The sequence below is a fragment of the Hibiscus syriacus genome, unplaced genomic scaffold, assembly GCF_006381635.1.
Source record: "Hibiscus syriacus cultivar Baekdansim isolate YM2019G1 unplaced genomic scaffold, ASM638163v2 tig00111234_pilon, whole genome shotgun sequence".
Taxonomy (NCBI): domain Eukaryota; kingdom Viridiplantae; phylum Streptophyta; class Magnoliopsida; order Malvales; family Malvaceae; genus Hibiscus; species Hibiscus syriacus.
The window spans coordinates 470,069-490,967 of NW_024063028.1; the positions used below are offsets into that span (position 1 = coordinate 470,069).

Consider the following 20,899-nt stretch of genomic DNA (forward strand, 5'->3'; position numbering starts at 1 on the left):
TTCAATAATATATATATTACATTGAAAAGTTACAAATTGTGACTACAAAATCATACAACAATGGGGGAAAGAAATGATGAAATTCTATAGGGCACACACAGATCACTCGATCGAATATAAAATAAAATAAAATAAATGATCCCCGCAAGCTTTAACTGCGGCACCGTTGCTAGATATGAGCTCGATGTCCTCGGTTACTGTTGATCTCTTCTCTGTTATGAGCGTCAAACTAATTATCTATGGCCAAATATGGAAATCGCATCCTTGAACCCGGAAACAAACAATTTTAGAAGAATTTATAAAGGCTTGGATGAATTGAACTGAAACCAAAACTTTCCACCCATAGATTTTAACGGGGCAGCGAGAGGATGCTTAACCCGATGTCTGGGTCCGGGATGCTTTTCTTGTTCTTTTATATTCACCCGAATGGGTTGCCCCCAACAGCAGGGAAAGGCTGTGGGGTAGCTGGTGCTGGAAATCTGCCGGCCACCTGTTGATCAGTATTTACAAAACCAAAAGATGCTTCGTTGCCGATGCCACCAATTTGATGGCTGCAAAGCACAGAATAATTCATGGATTAGGAATATGACTAATTTTTACCAGATGGCACTCGGGAACTTGAGGCACAGCCAGTAAACCAGATCAAAGCCACAACATGAAACAGAAGAAAATTTTAAACATAAATGGTCATCGCATTGGCTTGAACAGTGAAATCAGGAAACATTTAAACCAACACGGGACATGTGCATGCAGAAACACGAGCAAAGACAAGAGAAGGCGATGACAAAATGAATACCAGCATCCATGAAATTCCAAGTACTTTAGCATTTCTCACTCAATCCCCTTGATGGTTAAAAGTTAATCTCTAAAATGATAAGGAATGAATTACCTGGAAGGTGGCAAGTTATTAGGTAATTGTGCTCCGAGGTGAGGTCCTGTAAGTTATCGAAAAACTAAGTATATCAAAGGAAAAAACAAAAACGAAGGGGGAATTAAAAAGCCTTACGTTGTGGCACAGATGATGCATAAGGGAGTGAAGGCAATTGCATCCCTGATGCATAAGGTAAAGATTGAGGTGACATCCGTGTCGATGATGGAGTACCGAGGCTAGAAGTACGCATTGGGCCAGAAGGAGGTGGCACATTTGGTAAAGCACCTTGTAAGGAAGCCATTGAAGGGAACTGCACCAGAAGCAAAAATGTATGAAGATTGTAAAACACTATATAGCACAAGTCCAGGATAAGTTCAAGACGAAATGGCTTTGCATTCGAATTTCAAAAGGAGAGTAGGTTGGGAAGCGGCTATCAGATAAAATCATCATGCACCGAAATTAACAACCAAAATTGCACTTGATAGGTATTTTCATCATCAAGATTGCCAAATATAAGATCCAATTAAGGCATTTATGATCTACAAAATCAAATAAACATCCAAGTTCCCGCACAGGCTCAGCCAAAACAGTCAACCTTAGCATAAAGAAATAATTTGAATTCTACAAAAATGCAGAAGACAAGCTTGCCAGCATCACAATCCTTAAACCCCAAAAGACCAAGACAGTTATTGGCCAGAAGTGATGAAATAGTTCCAAAGATGTGAATAACATACTGTTTGTGCTTGAACTGGAGGTGCTTCGCTGCCAAGATCAAATGGGTTCATTGATCTTGATGACTGTGGAAATGAAGACATTGGCTGCAACAAAAACAAAATGCATGTAGAACTATAAGTGATACATCAAGTAACTAAGAATGCACTTCAGAAAAATGAATTCGTAAACTAAATTGTACTTAAGACATAGCTGTACCACTCCAGTATTATATTGCATTGGGAACCCCATTCCATATGATGCGCCAGTTTGCCACGCTGGTCCAGCAGCAGGATAGGAAGGATAGGTTAAAGTAAATAGATCCTGCAAAAGCCAAGAAGATAACACAATAAGAATTCCTCACAAGAGAAAAACAAAGTCCCCTTTGTCTGAAAAAAGATATTACCGCCGGTAGTTCCTTTCTTCCACTTTCTTTTGTTTCTGTAGGAAGAAGCTGTGATGCAACAGTAGAGGTGGCATCATGGGTGGGTTTTGAAACAGCTTGAGGCATTTGTGCAACTGATGCACTCAAAGTCCCCAGCATATTCTGGGAAGGAGCAAAATTCTGCGGCTGACAAAAAGGTGCAACATGAAGTTAGGCGAACAAAGAGTTGATTATCTATAATATGCCACAATAAAAGAAGCTAGAAAATACTTCCCACCTGATTAGCTGAAGTTCCACCGACAGGTGGATTAAATTGTTGGGTGATAGACTGACCACCAGCTGCAGAGAAAAATGATGTCTGTTGCTGCTGCTTATTAGGCCACTGTCCAGCATTATAAACACCGACCTGGGAACTGCTGCTGCCGACAGGCATTGTAGGTGTTAATCTAGGGGCAGCTGTCAAAGCACCAGTAGGAAGCAGCGTTGAGAAGTTGCTAACTGGTGCAGCTGCAGGAGCGACACTTCCAAAGGGTAATGTTTGGATCTGCCCTGTGAATGCAATATTGGAGTTACCACCAAGAGGTGCTCCATTCACATTGGTCACAGGAGCAGGTACTTGTCCACTGACACTGCTATAAGTTCCTGATTGATCACCAGGTGCAGATGGTGGAACAGACAATTGAGAAAGAACAGAGTCCAGGGTGTTCACATTTGAAGGAGCCTGAGAAGCAAAATCAAAAGATGCCCAGTTCTGGTCATTGGTAGAACTCGTGGGCTGTAGAATGGTTTGGGTCACAGTTGTTTGTTGTGTCTGAGTAACTGCAGAAGCTACTGGAGGTTCAGGATCAGCATCAAAATCAATTAAGCTCCCAGTCATCTCCAACTTAACTTCTGCTGGATTCCCATTGGTAGATCCCAAGCTGCTAGAAGATGCAGTTCTCTGCAAAGTAATAGTACAGCAAGTCTGTTTGTGTTCTCTTTATCATCACAAAAATTGAGCAAAAATAAAGAGGAAAAAAGAATTGATGATTCTTGGGGGAAAGTTGGACAGCAATAAAATTTCATTTATTAATATTCACATAATAAATGGGGGGAGAGAGTTCCAAAAGAATCAAATCACAAACAAGTTTATTTAGCTTCTGGGTATACATTATCATGATTAACAACATAAAGTGATCGTGCAACAAAGAACCAAGGTGTTTTAATCAAATTCACCATAACTCAGAATAACTTTGAAATTATCATTATTAGAGGCATGGAATATCAATGAGTACGGCTATAATAGAGCCACTCCTACACGTGCCACATTGGGGTCTCAATAAAAAGGTCAAAGTAACGAAAATCAGAGAGACAAGATGGCAGTCCATCATGATAAGGGCTACCAAATCCAACTAAGAGTATGAGAGGAATACTCCAAGTAAACTTGCAGAAAGGAGAAAAAGTAAATTTAAAAAGGAATAGAAACTGTGCCCAGTGGTTAGTTGTGGTTATTGGCACCACAAGAACTAAAGGCTTTCCAAAAGAAATTAAAAGTACATAACTCTAAGACATAAATTGTTTCTAAGTGGGAGGGGAATGAAAAGCTTATCTTTTTGAAGGACCTGAACAGCACAAAGAACAAATAGAAGGTTTGTGAACATTGCAATTAAACCAAAATAAAACTGTCTATAAAACATGAAACTATTTGTACAAATACTAAGCAGAAACTACCTGCGTCTGAGGGCCATCAATAGTTCTACTGCCATTTGCTTTTGGAGGCTCACTTATACGAAGAGGCATTACATTTTCACCCAAAATTTCTCTAACAGAACGAGCCACTGGGGGACTGGATGACTCTAAATCTTTTGGTCGCTCAGGTGACCTACCTTCCAACTTCAGTTCTCCATCAGATACTCTATGATCTTCAGGTTTCCTCCCATTACCAAATCTATCCTCCCTGCGCCAGTCATTGACAAGTTCATGACGAGCAGGACTTTTCCGGTAATCACTATATTGTTGACTTCCTTGATCATATCCAGGACTTCGCCTTTCATCATGACCATATCTCAAATATCTGTCATCATTTCTTCCTCCTGGACTGGACGTTTCACTGAAACGGCCTTCATATGGTGGACTTCTGGACCCTCCCCTATATCCATCTGCCCTATTCTCATGTATGTCTTCCTTGTCACCCTGCATAGTGAAAAGTCAAAAAATATAACACAAGGTGCTTGGCTCTTTCCAAGAAGCAGCTGGTCCGGGTCCTCCTTCCTTAATGGAGCTCAAGGCAATCAAGCAGAGTTTAATCTTCTATAATTCCTTTCGATGGTACTATAAGGAACGGTTAATTATTGAAAGTGATAGCAAGTTGTCTGTGGAGTGGGTTAAGAATATAGATAAATGTCCAGTGCTGTTTGTTACTATTGTTAAGGATATTGTTGATAGGTTAAGAGTTCAGGAGAGTCTTATTCGTTGGGTAGCTAGGACAGCCAATATAGAGGCTGATGGTTCGGGTATTGGCTAAGTAAGGGAGTTTCAGCTTGGGTGGTTCTTTCTCTTTGTTTTTCGGGCTTTCAGTTGTAAGGGGGTTATTCTTGGAACTAGTCTACTCTTTGTAATACTTTTTAATCAATAATATTTGAGGCACTCTTTTTCTCCTTCCGCTGATTAAAGAATTCCACTTGGCGTTCCGTTAATCATGAAGGGGGGTTTTAACGAGGCTTCCTCTTCTTATAAAAAAAATATAACACAACACTCTTCTGTAGAATAGAGCCAAAACAAAAACAATCCTGTTGAAGATTCAATAGTATAAAAATTCCCACCTAGAGAAGCAGGAACCCTAACATATAATTTCATCGCATATCATATCTCAATTCTCAAACTTCAATGAAAAATGGGAAGAGGATGTATCTTACCATCTTTCCTCTTGGAGGCTTGTCATAGTTTTTCCCACCACTAAATCTTCTATCCTCGTAGACATGCTTAATGAAGTCACGAAGCCTTTCAACATTACTGACAACAGAAATTTTAACTCAGAAACATGGTAATCAACAAAAACAGAACCAAAAGATTGTATTTTTGAGTGATAACCTGCTGTCAGGAACAGAATTACGTTGTGGATCCCATTCTTTAAAATAGATTTCTTTTGCACGCTGCAAATAAGAGAAAGAACAAGCCATAATGACAATTTTGAACATTAGAATGAAAAGTAAACAATATAAATGAAAGAAATCTTTCCCTTTTACTCTTTATCAAGAGAGGGAGAGAGAAGGTTTATCTTTACCTGATTTCCCCCTTCTTGAAGAGCAGCAACCTCTTGAGAAGTGAATTTAGCCATAGATACTGATTTAACTCTGTGCGTGAACTCCCGACTGGAAACAATTAAAACCAGTAGCCAGTTTTAGAAAATCTACTGACATCTGACTAAGGCAGTCTCTTAGATATAAGCTAATCAGCAGCCGATATGTTAAGAAAACTCAACGTGCCAACCAAGTTGAACACTTACTGTATTCCACTGCACATGGTGCAAACAAACGTCCAGAAACTTGTGCAAACATATTGAGGCCCCTGTTCAGTTAACAATTAGCAAATAGCAACACTATGACAAAGAAAGTATAAGCACTCCAAAATTTACACATACAAATAAAAATCACATTCAGTTAAGCATAAGGAAAAGCTGCAAAAACATATTTCAACAGAAAAATTACCAGAAGCAACATTTCAGGAGGATATTCAAACAAATATTTATGGAACAATTAAAACTTCCCAAAAGGTTTAATAGTAAAGATTCCAAAACTATGAAAACTTAAATCAGGTCTTCTGTTTGTGAAAAATCGAATACTCAAAACACATACAGCCTATCTCACCAGACATGATCTTAGCAAGCCCTGCTTATTTTCCATTTTTTAAAAAATCAATGGTTAATCTTCCATTAATGCAGGGATATAAATATAGGAGCACCAATAATACACCATAAAAAAATGGACCACAAGCATTATTGATTTCACCAACATCACTGTCTCAAACACACAATCAATTCAAAGTCTACGTATATCAGCAAACATATCTATAAATAAAACTGAACCATTTACTTGATGAACAAATCCCAGAGTTATATTCCGTCAATCTATACCAGGATACAACAGCACACTAATCAAGTCCGCAATCATAGTTTCAAAACATAAACAAGAAAACCATACCAAACTGTTGCAGTTAATACATCTACGGTTCTCCGGTTGTTTGAGAAGACCCCGAATAATTCGCTCATTTTTCTCATCTTCCTTCACTCGACTCGCCATTGCTAGCTCACTAGATGAAAATAAGCAAAGGCAAAACTAGAAATTAACAAAAAAAAAAAAATGAAAGAAGTCAGTAAGCATGAATTTTCTCCAAATCGTCGTTAATCACAAGCAGACACAAAAAAAAAATCAAATCCAATTAAGTCCAAATGTGATTATTCAACGCTATTAACATTCCCATAAAAATCGACTAAAAATATCTTCACTTCGCTAAATGAAGCAATCTAAACTACAAACCTTCATTTTTTCCGCTTACTAAGCCACCATTTAGCTGCTAAATCGCTAATATACAAAACATAAAAAGGAACCCAACTAACCAGAGAATCAGATCTGAACATTTAAACGCACTATAACACCAGAAAACATCACAAATAGAATAAAAAGGAATATGTTTGGAACTCTAGAAAAGTAGACCGAGAAAAGTAAAGGAAATGAAAGAACTCACCGGGAATCAAAGAGAAAAATGAATTGTTCCAAACTTTTTTTGCGCGTAGATTCTTTTAATCAATGAAATCCGATCCAACGTCTACAGTATTACGTTTATGTAAAGTAACAGATCAATAAAACTGGATTCAATATATAATATATATTATAGATATCCGAAAAGGAGGAGGGCAGCTTCGCTAATCGCTACAGCTAAGAACTAGCCAAAAGTAATAAAATAAAAGGCTACTTTACTGCTTTATATATACATAAATATATTTCAGTAAGAGATAATTTCGGGGCTAGGGCGAGAGAGAAATTCTGGTTTCTTCAAAAATTCCTTCCTGTTTTCAAATTTTACAAAAGACGAAATGAAAAGTTTTGTCGGTGTCCGGTTGCAGGCAAATGGATAATTAATATCAAATTAAAAGTAATTTGCACACATTAATTGAATTATTATTAATTCTAAAAATAAAATATTTTCTTTTTTTCTCTATAAGAAATGTCAGCATATGGATAAGTAAATATTGAATTCTAAACTTTATTTATTTATTCAAAGTTTATTGGTATAAGAGGTCAAATTTTATAAACATAGTAAGATTAATATTTTATAATATATATTAAAATAATGTATTAATTAATTCATAAAGAGGTATTTGTAAACTCATTGACCATAGTATCTGAAATTTGAATTATGTTTTTTTTTTCTCTAGTCTTTTATTTCAATATTAAATTTTAAACGTTGGACAATGGAGACTTCTAGAATGTGAGAAATAGAAAAATGTGTGGATTTTTCTCTCTTTTTTCATATTTGGTTGGCACTAAGGTGTTCGAACTATTCATTTGAAGCTGAATTTTCTCGAAATCATACGCCCAAGCAAGTTTAAGACTCTCAAAAAGTCCCCGGAGTTTAGTTGAGATCACTGTGGTTGAGCCGAGATTCTTGTTGACCCCTAAAAGGAAGTTCCCATGGCGGTCACGGAAAACGTCATCACTTGTTGTAGAACCTGACGCCCTAGCAGTTCCACCAATGTTAAATTGTTAATGTAAATCCAATCTTGAGGAGCTAGAGCCCATTGAATTTCAATAACGCCATGAGTTTAAGATGGTAATTTTACTAGAATTATATGAATTTTGATTTAATTTAATAAATTTTACAAATATAGAATTATATAGAATTTAAATTTAAGTTTAAGGTGAATATTTTTTTATTATGAGTTAATATTATATTTTCCTCTATATATTTAAAAATAGTGTTTATAATAAACTTTTTTTTTAAAATATTTTTAATTAATTTATATTTTATTAAATAAAAAATAGATACTTTTTATATTTATATCAAATCAGATTAAGTCGAGTGTAAATTTTTACTTAAATTTAAAATGAACTTGACATCAAATAATATTTCCATAAATATAAATTAAATTAAATTTTAAACGAAGAATATGTTTTCATAATCGAAGCGAGTGTGTGAAAAACTGAACCCGACTTATGATATCCTTCATCTTAGTTCGGTGGGAGCTCTAGGAGGAAGCAATGGTAAAGCAACAACAATGGTGCTTTTTGGTTGAACTGCATCCTGTTCCGATTTTCGATCCATCGCCTTCAAAGCGTTTCGGGCACGAACATTTTATAATCCCGTGGCGAGTTATAATATGTCGTGTCGTATCGTCGTATATCTGAATTTTCAGCGATGGAGACTCGTAGAAGTATAGGAGTATTATTCAGTAAAGACAGAATGACCTTTCCCATATGTGTGGTAAATAGCTCATTGATTATACGTAGACCGATAACATCACTGGTTTCGTTGTCTTCTCCGGGAAAAAATATATGCGAACCACTAGGAAAAAAAACTTGTACTTTCATGTTTGCCAAACGAATCATTTTCCACCATATGATTTTTGGCTTTGCTGGTTTGCTGCTTCTGTCATTTAGCACACAGAAGTCTACAAAAAAAATTGGGGAGAGTGTGTAGGACCAGAACTAAAGAAAATCCATTTACTTTTGTTTCCTTGACAAAGTCATTAGATTAATCAATCAAAGATCCTTTGTTCTCTTTGTAACAAGAAAAAAATGACTTAGACGAGTCCTACTTGGTGGAACTCAGCTGTTACCCACAGGCTTCAAGCCCATGTTCTGTGCCTTACTTTTTGTGCGCGTGTGTACATGTCTATATCTATTTATCTATGTATCTATCTATATATATAAATATGTCTGTTTCGGATAATATTTGTATCTAACATCTGAGTCCAGGTGACATAGGAAAGTGAACTTTCGTGTTTTTGGCTGAACTTTGAGTATAAACGGATTGGCTAGTATAGCTCAACTTGTATAAAGCATGACTTGAGCATTTTCAATTGAAGAATTGCCTCCATTGACACATAGAAAACCATATTTACTCCCTTTCATATTGTATAAAGCGTGTCTTGATTCGGGTGTACGAATCTGGAAGCATTATGCTAACCTTGGGGAGGAAATCGTTTCTAAGATAGTAGTTCTTCCACGACACGATAAATCGTTCTATATTTACTTTTAATTTTATTACCATGCCTTACTGTTTGTTTTGCAGCAGTATTTTTATCAACAATGGACTCCGATTCTATCCAGAGTCAAGCCGGATTGAACCTCTAAACCGGAGGAGGACAAAGATCTCTCGACTTGGACACCGAACTCTTTACAACTCGACTCAATAAGTGTTGGTCCAGTCAGTTTTACCATGCAGATAAGATGGTACATTAAACAGGTGAGACTTTAACAAGTTGAATAGTAAGCTGCAATAAATAGAAGAATTTAAAGAAAAAACATGTTCTAGAGTTTGATTCCAAACAGTAGCCTTTTATTGAATAAAGGTTATGTAGTCCTATGGCATTTAAGAAGACGGTTGAATATCATAGGGCATTAAGCAACGTTAGGTACCGTCTTTTTAATGTGCAAAACTACTTGTTTTGTTTTAGGGATATGCATCTAAACTATCACTTGTATTCCGTTTTAGTACCTAAATTTCATCTTTTTTCATAATCATATCTAATGTTTAGTTTAGGTTTCAATTTAGATTTCACTGATAAAAATTTAGTGGCAACAGTGATGTGGAATTGTTTTCCCTTTCTCGATATTTCACGTGTCTTGTAATGTAAATTCCACATCATCGGTGCCGTTAAATTTTTAACGATCGGATACCAAATTAAAACATAAACTAAACGTTAGGTATGATATTGAAAAAAAATATAGATACTAAAACGGAACAAAAGTAGCAATTTAGGCATTAAATGTGTAGTTTACCCTTTATTTATTTATTTAGTTACTGACCTTTTGGCTTTAAATATTTGTCCATTTTCCATAATAAATGCTTTCTCTTTAAAGCAGAGATATCCAATGAACCCTTTGGTAGTTGCAAAAGGGCAATTTGCTTTTGCTATGTGGGCTCCAATCCAGGACTTTGTTTAAGCGTGTGAATTAGAGAGTTAACTGTATCACACATTTTAAAATTATATTTTTTTAATTTAGTCTTTAATTTTTTGAATATTTTAATTTCATTCTTAAATTATGATTTTCATTCTAAATTAGTCATCAAATTTTTGAATATTTTAATTTCATCATCAAATTATTACTCCCATTCTAAATTTGTCTTTAAACTTTTGAATTTCCAATTTCTTCCGAATATGTAATTAGTTTTAAATGTAATTTAACCTAAGTTTCATTTTTTCAAACTTATAATAATATAGCTTTTGCCTAATGGTTTTATTAACGGGGAATGTGATTAGCATTTACCAATAGTTTGTAATAAAATTAAAATGTTTAAAAGTTTGAGGATTAATTTTGAATGAGAACCATAATTAGAATATGGAATTAGATTTTTCAAAAATTGATGACTAATTTAGAATGAAAATCATAGTTTAAGATGAAATTATAATATTTAAAAATTTAAGAATCATTTTAAAATGAAAATCATAATTTAAAAATATTTTAAACTAAAATAGTATTTATTAATTTTAAAATGATACTATTTATTAATATTTATTAATAGAATGCAATTAATTTTAAATTAAAACAATATTTATTAATTGATCCAATTGAACAATATTTACTAATTGATCCAATTGAACAATATTTACTAATTGATCCAATTGAACAATATTTACTAATTGATCCAATTGAACAATATTTACTAATTGATCCAATTGGTTGTGGCTCTTGTTTGACATATAGACTGTGCAAAGCATGCGAATGTTGATAGCGATACGTGAGGTGGTCTATGATTCATGAAGAATTGTACAATGATATGAAAAGACTTGTCTCATTACTACACCTAGATTTTTTTCTAAAAAGATATATATATTTATATATATATATATATACACACATATATATACATAACCGGCTCTGAGTATTTTTTGGCCCATGACAAAATAAAAGAAATAGACCCCTATTTATGTTCTTTATTTTTTTGGTCTGGGGCGAAATAAAAGAAATATGCCCCTAATTATGCAAAATCTTGTAGTTCTAAATTAATAGTCACTACGAAAATCTATATATATATATATATATATAAAGTAAAATAATTTATATTTGACACATGAGAATAGAGTTAGGATTCCAACTCAAAGGAACACGGTATAATTAATCATAGAAAATGAGAGAGTAAAGTATAATTAATAATAAAAAACGATGGTGCAAAATCAAAATAAACTAAAATTAATAACTCTAATTTAATATTTATTTGTATGTTTCTTAATAATAGAAAAAATAGGGGCATCCCTGGAAACATTGATCGTGTATGAAAACTACACAAATAATGGAATCAAATGAAGTAAATTGTCTATGATTTTAAATAACCTTTTTATAAATTATTCACGAATTAAATTAAATTGATTCACTTTTTAAGTGCTTATAATAAATTTCTTATGATTAGGCCTACATCTCTCATATTTTTAAGAGATACTCTAAATAATTGATTTTTATTTAACCGGCGGTGACATCAATTTTAATATTGATTGTCGGTCGTCGTTGATTATTATTTTTCTTGTTCTTTTTAATACTATATCCTTTGATTTTTTTTCTTGAGTTTTACCAATTTTAAATAAGAATATATGTCCTAATGACGCTTTTTTGTTTTGTTATTGTGACACGTTTTTTCTTTAATCTTGTGGCACGTTTCTTATGGCTTTAGGTGCGTTTTTTGCGTACATTTGCGGTCGTGTTGGTGCTCGCACAAAGATCCTCACGATATTTTTTTCTTATTGGTTTGTTAGTGGTCACATATTGTGAGATCCCCTATGTGATAAAATGTTATTTGTCGATATAATCAAAATTTTGTAGCGAATAAGTCTGTCAAATTATTTGGTTCGCTTACAACTCCTTTACCATTTCGTAAAACGTCTCGTTCGACTGAGACAATGAGTTTTATGAAGATTACTGAGTTTATTTTTAATGTTGGACATGATTTTCTATGGAAAATTTCAATTTTCTTCGTCTCTTTGAGTTTAATATTTTTATTTTATGTACGAGTTTCTTCTTACTATTGTCACATTTATTTCTTTACACGTTTTATAATTTTGATTCATTCTATTATTTTTATTAATAAAATCCAACTGTCAACTAAAGAAAAATATTCTAACTAATCCTCAGATAACACCTTTTATTTTATTAAAATAATATTTGATAAATTAGTTGTAAATAAAAAAAATCATAAAATTACTTAAAATGTCCTTGTCTTTATACAAATAAAATAAAAGAAAATAATTATAAATTTACTTGCAAATTATTTTATTTTGTTTTACCTTTTCCAATGTTGTCGCCACTCACACAACATAAATCCATTTACCCCTAATTTAGGGGATTGGGGATTGTAATTAAATATTTTTGTACCTATTTTTTGGGACATTTGTCATTATTGCATCACCATGATGTAGTCACTATTATAGTTAGCATTAATACGTCTGCTATGTGAATGACAGGGAAAAAATGTTAAAACATAACTAAACTTGAAAATTGAAATTAATGACACTTTATTAGTTATAAATTATTTTAATTATTATTATACTAAATTATAAATTATATTATAATTTAATCTAATCGTATGTTAATATAACTATTTTTAGTTAATATATGTATGTAAGGATAGATATGCGATCTGGACTAGATAGATTTTGATATGATCTAATTTTATAAGTTTTTTTTAAATTAGGTTTTGGTTTGTTTTTTTTTTGAAGGAAATGGTCGGATTAGGTTGGGGTTTAGGATAAAAATCTCTGTCTCGACTCGACTTGACCTGAAATAATAATATAATTATCCCTTATATATTTAGTGAAAATTATTATAATACAATCTCTCTATTTGTTCCATTTAGGTTTTTATTTTACCTAATAAAAATGAGAATTATATATATCAGGTTGAATCTGATGTGAGTTTTTATCTTAAAAATTAGACTGTACTTCAAATCAGATAAAACCTTTTTAAACCCGAATCGGATCGAGTAACGAGTGAAAGAATAGATTACTCTAGATGCATTTTCTCAATTCAATCCGACCTATGCCCGTATCTATATGCAAGTTTATTTTTAGTAAATTGTCATAAATGATAAGTATATTTTCCTTTTATCCTCTCTTTTACATTATTAATGATTCTGTATGCTAATAACATGTAAAATATTTGAAACCTAATTTTAATCTAATTACGTATTAACTTTAATATTAATTCTTTTTTTCTTATTCTTCCTTTGTATCTTTGCTTTTATATTTTATTTAATCTTTATTTTCCATTAAAAACTTATAAAGAACGGTAATGATCTAATTTAAATTAATTTATGGGGTTTACTATAATAAAATGAAAATGAAAATTTGTCATTTATTTTGGAGTATCGTACATCAGTAGCCATTAATTTATGTTGAAATGATCTTTTTAGTTATTGAGATTTTGAAAGTTATAAAATCGTCATTAATTTTTTTAAGCGGCTACAGAATGATTATTAAAATTTATCAAACTATCACAAAATGATCGTTCCACTTATCAAACTGTCACAACATGATTCTTAAACTTATCAAAATTTGTCACTAGTTTATAATGTGTAATGACCATTTTATTACGGTTCAATAAGTTTAGTGATCATCTTACAACTTTTAAAATTTCAATGACAAAAAATCATTAATATAGTTTAATAACCACATGAGTACTTTTTTATGTGACATTAATTAAATTACAATAAATTTCTCTAGTATGTATTCCAAAAAAAAAACTACTCCAAAAGACTTAAATGCTATTTGTGTAATTAATATAGTTTAATTTTTATTTAACTTTTTATAGTTATAGATTTGTGTATTTTATTATAGTTGTACATGTTTGATTAATTCCTAATATTATCTGTTATAAAAAATTAATTCATGACATTAATTTAATCAAAAGTTTAATAAATAATATAGATATATAGAATATATTTTTAACAAATAGGTTTGTGGATATTAGAATCACTTTCACTTGATGCAGTCCTAATTTTAAAATATTATAAATAAAATCATTGGTTAATGGAGTGGGAGTGAAGTGTTGGTACGGGAGTAGGGATGGCAATGGGTCGGGTCGGGTCGGGTTTTTGGGCCACCGACCCGACCCGAGAAGAAAGGGTTTTTCACCCGTGACCCGACCCGACCCGACGAAATTAAGGTTTCACCCGACCCGACCCGAATATATGACTTAGAAACCCGACCCGACCCGAAATAATAATAAAAAAAAATTTATTCAATGAAAACAGTGACTTAATTGAAAAAAATTATATATGGAGGGACATTATTGTAATTATCCCTAAATATACAGGATAAAATTATATATATTTTTCGGGTCGGGTCGGGTCGGATTTTTTTCACCTTAAACCCGACCCGACCCGAACAGTACATTTAAAAAAACCCGACCCGACCCGACCCGAAGCCAATTTTTTTTTAAAAAAATCCGACCCGATCGGGTCGGAACCCGTCGGATTCGGGTTGAGTTGCCATCCCTATACGGGAGTGATTGGATATAGAATAATAATATTTTGAGTTAATTGCGTAATATGTTTTTAAATTAGTCTTTAAAATTTTTAGCATTACATTGTAATCCTTAAAATATGACTCTCATTTTAAAATTATACTTAAACTTTTGATCATTCTAATTTAGTCTCTAGTTTGTGACTCTCATTATAAATTAATCTATTAACTTTTAAGCATTTCAATTCCATCCTCAAGCTATTGATATATATATTAATCATGTTCATTGTTAGTAAAATTATTATAAAAAAATGTCAACTATCATATTATTGGCGGAACATCATGGGCTTGGCCCCACCAATTATTTTTAAAGTATTAATTAATATTAAAAATATGTATATTTTAAAAAATAAATAAAGAAAAATTTACCCGATCTCCTTTAATAAAAATTATATTTATGAAAAATAAAAACAAAAACATTTTAACCCCGCTTTAATAAATTTATAGTTTTGTCCCAGATGATATAAATACTTATAGTTATTATATAATAATATGATGTGACATAAATAATAATTAATGGTTTGTTTAAATAAAATAATAATTAACTTTGAAACGTACAAATGATTACAAATAAATTGAGAGAACAAAAATAAAAAACAAATGACCTCTCAATTTCATTCTAAATAATAATTTGGAGAGACATGATACGACATTACTTATTATTTATACCATATCATATTGTTACATGAATGCACTTAACAAATTAGGGATGAAAATGAAAGATTTAAATAATATAACTTAATGAAGGTATGAGGTGTAGAATGCAAGGGGATGGGAGAGGAAGCTTTAATGGAGGAAAAAGGTATGTCTTGGACTTATCCTCTCAATTTATATAATTTATCTAAAGTCCAAACACACAACACGACAAACGGCTACTTTTTGTGTGTCGTAACCCTTAAGGTACGTAAGATTATCAGTGAGAATGTAAGATTAATAGAGAATAGGATTACTGGGAATGTTGTATTTTGTGTTTGATTGACTTAGCAAGAATGTAAGATTACCGTGTTTGGTTAAAGGAATAAAAGATTATTGGAATATATATTTGACCAAATTATCCTTATTATATATTTGTATAATATTACAAGTTGAAAAATATTTTATATTTTCTTTAAAAAAAATTAAATTCATAATATTTATATATTTTTTACAAAATTTAAAATAAATAAAAATTTAATGAAAGAATAAAATTTTATTTTAACCCTTGAACTTCATATAAAATTTTAATTATAGATTTTTTTTGTAAATCTAAAATAATTTAAGGATAAATTTATAATTTAACATTCGTAGAATTTTTATTATTCAATAATAGAATAAATATATTTTTGAACAAAATAAAAATTTAAGAGCATTTTAGTCCAAAACTCCGGTAATCCAACAATACCTAAAGAAAGGGAGGTAATGACATTCCCGATAATATACTCAAAAAATTCACTATTAATAATCTTACATTATTGAAAATAGGATTCTCATACTAACTAAACGGGAAATGTGGATTCCATTCTCATGGGAATTACACATTCCCCGTCCAAAGACCCCTTAAACTAATATCTTCTGTCACGTGTCTTCTTGTTACGCATCCTTATCCTTGTGGTCCCCCCTTGTGCCCACCAAGGCGGCAGATGCCGGATGCCATTGTTCACTCTATTTTCGCTGCATTAAGAACTTTTTTTGTGTATGAATTAAAAAAAATAAAAATAATTTAAATATTATATAAAAAACTAATATTTACACATCTAATTTTGATATAGGTATTTTAAATTAAAAGTATAAACAATAAGAAAGTTGAACCTTAAAATTACAGTAAAAATAAGTAATTTACTCATTATTTTTTATCATTTAAAGTTTCTCCTTCTTTTTTCTTCTTATTTTAATGCAATTGAATTAAACAAAACACAATTAAAAACGTGTTTATATGGACAACCTTATCGGGATGAATCCTTAACCTTTCAAAAATTGGAAGTTCAAATTCATCTCTGAATTTCTTATATCCAATTAATATTTTAAAATTTTAAATTTAATTATTTTATCTTTTAATTAATAATCCTATATGAATTAATATACTTTAGTAGTTAAAGGATGATTGTTATTCTTAGAGGTCCTAGGTTTGAGCACCATAAATCTATTATTGTCGAGTGATAAACAGTTCCTTTTATTAGTTAGTGTCATATATCACATTACATTGTTGTCAACTGATATTTCCATAAATCTATTATTTCTAACATTTTTAAAGAATTGTTTTAGAGTTTTTCTTTATAAACTATATAAATTTCATGTCGAACAAAATTACAACATATTTGATATTTCTGAGGAATATTTGGGAGATAACGTTGCAGACAAATGTGTAATGCAATTAAGTCACTAGAGTAGGCGAACCATACAATTATATATACATCCACATATATACAGTGCCGTGGCTGGGCGGTGTGAGATGGGCGACCGCGCAGGCCCCAAAAAGATAAGAGCCTAAAAAAGTTTATCTATAGTGGCGTTTTTCTAATAAACGAGACTATAGATGGATTTATTGCGCGTTTATCAGAAAAATGTCACTATTGTGGCGGTTTTTTTAAAAAATACTCCTATAGATGGACCTATTGTGGCGTTTGTAAAAAAACGCCACTATTGTTGCCCAAAAATTAAATATATCTAGAAAATAAGGGTCTCTTTTAAGAATTTGTACAACCCCGACAACCTAACCACGGCACTGTACATATATAATTGATGTTTATATTAGTTTTTTCTGTTTTAATTTAGTTTATTCTTTAAGTGTTTTAATATTATTATACTATTTTAGACAGTACAGTATACTCTTATATAACAACATATAAATTTATAAAAAAAATATCTCGAGGAAAAAATATAAATAAATTAGAAGATATTTGTTATAATATAAGATAATAATATAAGAAAAATATGAAAACACACAAATACTAAAAAACTTATATATATATATATAACTATATGCAGTAAATTTTATACATTATCTATCACATATCTTGACCAAATAAATTTAATCGAATCCGAATTCTAATCTAAAAGGAAATAAACCGCTCTTTCTTTCTATATAATCAAACCCAGACCAACAGCAGACAGCACCAAAAACAGCTTTATCTCCCTCTCTTTCTCTCTCATTTTCTCTTTCTGAACCGAAGATGGTGGCACTAGAAATGAGCGTCGGAGCAGCCATGAACGCGAAATTAGTCGGGAGTGGCAGCGAGACCATGGTGCTGGCGCATGGGTTCGGGGCGGACCAATCAGTGTGGGACAAAGTCCTGCCTTGCTTGACACAACATTACCAGGTTGTCGTCTTCGACTGGACTTTTTCCGGTGCCATAAAAGATCCGAACCTCTTCGATCCTTTGAAATACTCTTCCTACGATGCCTTTGCCGATGACTTGATCGCTCTCATGGACGAGCTCCACTTGAAAAACTCCGTCTTTGTCGGTCACTCCATGTCGGGTATGATCGGTTGCATTGCTTCCATCAAAAGACCTCAGCTTTTTACCAGGCTCGTTCTTGTTGCAGCTTCTCCTAGGTATTTTCATTTTTCTTTTTCTTTTTAAATAAAACTCCGAACATGAACTATATATCGAACATAAAAATATTAAAAAATGATTTTTTTTTATTTTCTTTCTTGCTTCAGCTAAATCTTAAACTTTGAATATTATACATGAAATAAAAAAATATTATGATATATGTACATATATCCATAATAATTTATTAAATATAACTATTCTCTTTTTAATTATTTAGTTTTAGTATTAAATTAATACCGTATCCATAGTTTTATTGATTAATTTTTATTTTGAAATAATTGAAGTATATTTCCATATCAAGACGAATTGATTTTTATGATAATTATAATGTTTGATTTTCTAGGTACATTAACATAGATGATTACGAGGGTGGATTTGACGAAGCGGCAATCGATGGCATCTTATCAAGCATCGAATTCGATTACGAAAATTGGACATCGATATTTCCGACGCTCGCTGTCGATAATTCGGACCCAATCTCGGTAAAAAAGCTGGAAAAATGTTTGAAGAGGATGAGACATGAATTCGCCATCCCGTTGGCGAAAACGGTGTTTCGTAGCGACGAAAGGGACATCCTCGACAAGGTTAAGACGCCTTGCACCATTGTTCAGACTACGAAAGACATTGTCGTGCCCGGTTCAGTTGCCCACTACATGCAGAAGAAGATCAAAGGGAAATCGACGGTGGAGCTTGTCAAGACCGATGGCCATTTCCCTCAGTTGACTGCACATCTTGAGTTCCTTGCTGTGCTTGGTGGAGTTTTAGGCTTTGAAGTTTGATAAAAAAAATGAAAAATAGTATAAGGTTAGAAATAAACTCTATGGTCATTGGGAAATATATATTTATTTTATGGCTTAACATGTGTGTGGAGGTGTGGCCCTTTTGTAGAGTTTTCATGGGAAATATTAGTTTGGCTTATATTATAGTTATTATTATAACTATTTTTTATTTAATTTCTTTTAATAATTATGAAAGAATTGATATTCGATATACCGAGATCTTATAATTTTATACAACGTCTATAAATAAAATTATAACACATCATGAAGAATAAATTTAATAAATTTAATTTAAACATTTTACGATGATATGTTATTATCTAATTTATTGATAATATATATAATTTTTACAACATTAATGCACTAAATACAATTTTTTAAAAGTGATTTTGTGTATAGTAAATGTAGAGGAATTTGAATTAAAATTTAGAAAATTTATTTATTAATTTATTATAACATCAAATAAAATAATAATTCAAATAATATTCTTTAATTTATTATTTGGTCCCAAACTTGGTTCGCTCAATTTTTCAAAAACAAAAGCAACTAACTGTTCAGAGTTGGGGCTTTAGCGCTATTAAAGGATCAAATCAAAACGGCGCTCAAAAGTATTTATTCTAATATTTTTGCGGTTGTTTTATTACTCTTCCCTCCTGTCTTAGACCGCGTTTTCGACTCAATTTGCCAAGTTTCCGCCGGTCCTCCGCTCTCTTCGCCGCTGCTCAACCGGAATCTTTCCGGCCAGATTACGTGTCAAAGCATGTCTTACTCTTCCGAAACTCCCCGCCAACTCTCCGAACCGTCACCAACGAACTCAAGGTGAGTTCCCTAATCAGCTTTTGTCTTCGCAGAGTTGACTCCTTTTGTACTGGATTTCAAACGGAATTGACCGTGATCATGTGGTTTGAGATTCTGATTTTCCTTTCATCTTCCTGCGGTTTCTTGGCAACCAGACAGAGTTAATGACGTGTTATTATTAAATTATTGGATTTTGCGTATACGTATCTGCATGCATCAGATTTTAGCATGGTTATTGTTTTTTACGTCTCATTTATGGAAATGTACTGAAACAGGACAAGGAGGCTGATCTGTCGTTGAAAATTGAAGAAGGATTTGGACCGAATGGACTTGGAATTCTATCAATTACTGATGTATGTACTCCCCCCCCCCTTCTCTTTTGTGGAAAGTTGTTTGTTCATGAGTTGATATTCATTTGCAGTTATTTCTTCTATCTGATTTTATCTTTATTTGTTATGACTTTGTAATCATTAGTAATTTATTTACGGGTTCCAGGTTTTCCTTCATTACGTCGAAATCTTCTATGCCTTTCAGATAGGTACAGTATTGGTTTCAAAACAAAATTATCTTATAACTCAATCTAGGAAGAGAACTGAAAAATATTCTATAAATTTCCTTAGCAGATTAGCTGCCTTAACTGAAGATGTGAAGAAGGAACTTGAGGATCCTCAGAGTAGGTAATTGTATTGCATCTTTTTTTTTTTTAATTTAGTTTTCCTATTAAGCGAAATGTTTTTATTGTAATTGTTAAATGAAAGGGAGCTTATGCAATTTAGGAAAGAATCAAGCAAAGGGTATCATATCATTATCTCTAATTTGTATTATCCCGATGATATCTCAATCTTAATGTATGTAATTACATTTATTGCTCTCACAGTTTATTAAAAATGCATGACCGTTTATTCTTAAATAGAGCGTCTGGTTAAGGCATCATGTTGGATACTGTTTCCCTTATGCCCTGTTCTTCTTAACTGTCTCTTACCTGTAGATACAATTTTAGATGATCCAATCAGTGATGTATTTGCATCAATGAGTACTATACATGAAAGGAACAGTGACGAGTTCCATGTTTGCATTTTCCTCATTATCTTTGGTTGGTTCAGAGACCAG

The 20,899-nt window shown here is 32.1% G+C and overlaps 2 protein-coding genes across 4 annotated transcripts; one reads left to right on the forward strand and one right to left on the reverse strand.

The window, feature by feature from the left end:
• Positions 1–213: 213 nt before the first annotated feature.
• LOC120156672 (probable ADP-ribosylation factor GTPase-activating protein AGD14) lies at positions 214–6,818 on the reverse strand. 3 transcript variants are annotated; one of them, XM_039167964.1, is made up of 14 exons: positions 6,690–6,814; positions 6,146–6,254; positions 5,452–5,513; positions 5,230–5,317; positions 5,037–5,098; positions 4,862–4,958; positions 3,678–4,139; positions 2,245–2,907; positions 1,989–2,153; positions 1,802–1,906; positions 1,606–1,689; positions 1,007–1,181; positions 890–935; positions 214–551 (listed from the first exon to the last, which is right to left on the reverse strand). In XM_039167964.1, the coding sequence occupies exons 2-14, from the start codon at positions 6,242–6,244 to the stop codon at positions 419–421; spliced, it is 2,241 nt and encodes a 746-aa protein (XP_039023895.1). In that variant the 5' UTR covers positions 6,245–6,254; positions 6,690–6,814; the 3' UTR covers positions 214–418. The 3 variants fall into 3 exon arrangements, with proteins under 3 accessions (XP_039023895.1, XP_039023896.1, XP_039023897.1); XM_039167966.1 differs by lacking the exon at positions 214–551 and adding an exon at positions 583–761 and having other exon boundaries at positions 840–935; positions 6,690–6,818; XM_039167965.1 differs by lacking the exon at positions 6,690–6,814 and having other exon boundaries at positions 6,146–6,266.
• On the forward strand, positions 2,834–19,141 carry LOC120156675 (strigolactone esterase D14-like). Its single transcript, XM_039167968.1, has 3 exons — positions 2,834–2,839; positions 17,782–18,211; positions 18,556–19,141. Exons 2-3 carry the CDS (start codon positions 17,829–17,831, stop codon positions 18,989–18,991), a joined length of 819 nt encoding a protein of 272 aa, XP_039023899.1. The 5' UTR covers positions 2,834–2,839; positions 17,782–17,828; the 3' UTR covers positions 18,992–19,141.
• The last annotated feature ends 1,758 nt before the right edge of the window (positions 19,142–20,899 follow it).

What these genes read in the sequence shown, in the direction of transcription:
- LOC120156672 (XM_039167964.1), bottom strand. Translation starts at nt 6,244, where the DNA reads ATGGCGAGTCGAGTGAAGGAAGATGAGAAAAATGAGCGAATTATTCGG. An exon ending in GTATTAACTGCAACAGTTTG is followed by an intron (nt 5,514 to 6,145) that starts GTATGGTTTTCT and finishes TTAACTGAACAG; the next exon opens with GGGCCTCAATATGTTTGCAC. An exon ending in TTCAAGAAGGGGGAAATCAG is followed by an intron (nt 5,099 to 5,229) that starts GTAAAGATAAAC and finishes TCTTATTTGCAG; the next exon opens with CGTGCAAAAGAAATCTATTT.
- LOC120156675 (XM_039167968.1), top strand. Translation starts at nt 17,829, where the DNA reads ATGGTGGCACTAGAAATGAGCGTCGGAGCAGCCATGAACGCGAAATTA. An exon ending in CTTGTTGCAGCTTCTCCTAG is followed by an intron (nt 18,212 to 18,555) that starts GTATTTTCATTT and finishes TTGATTTTCTAG; the next exon opens with GTACATTAACATAGATGATT.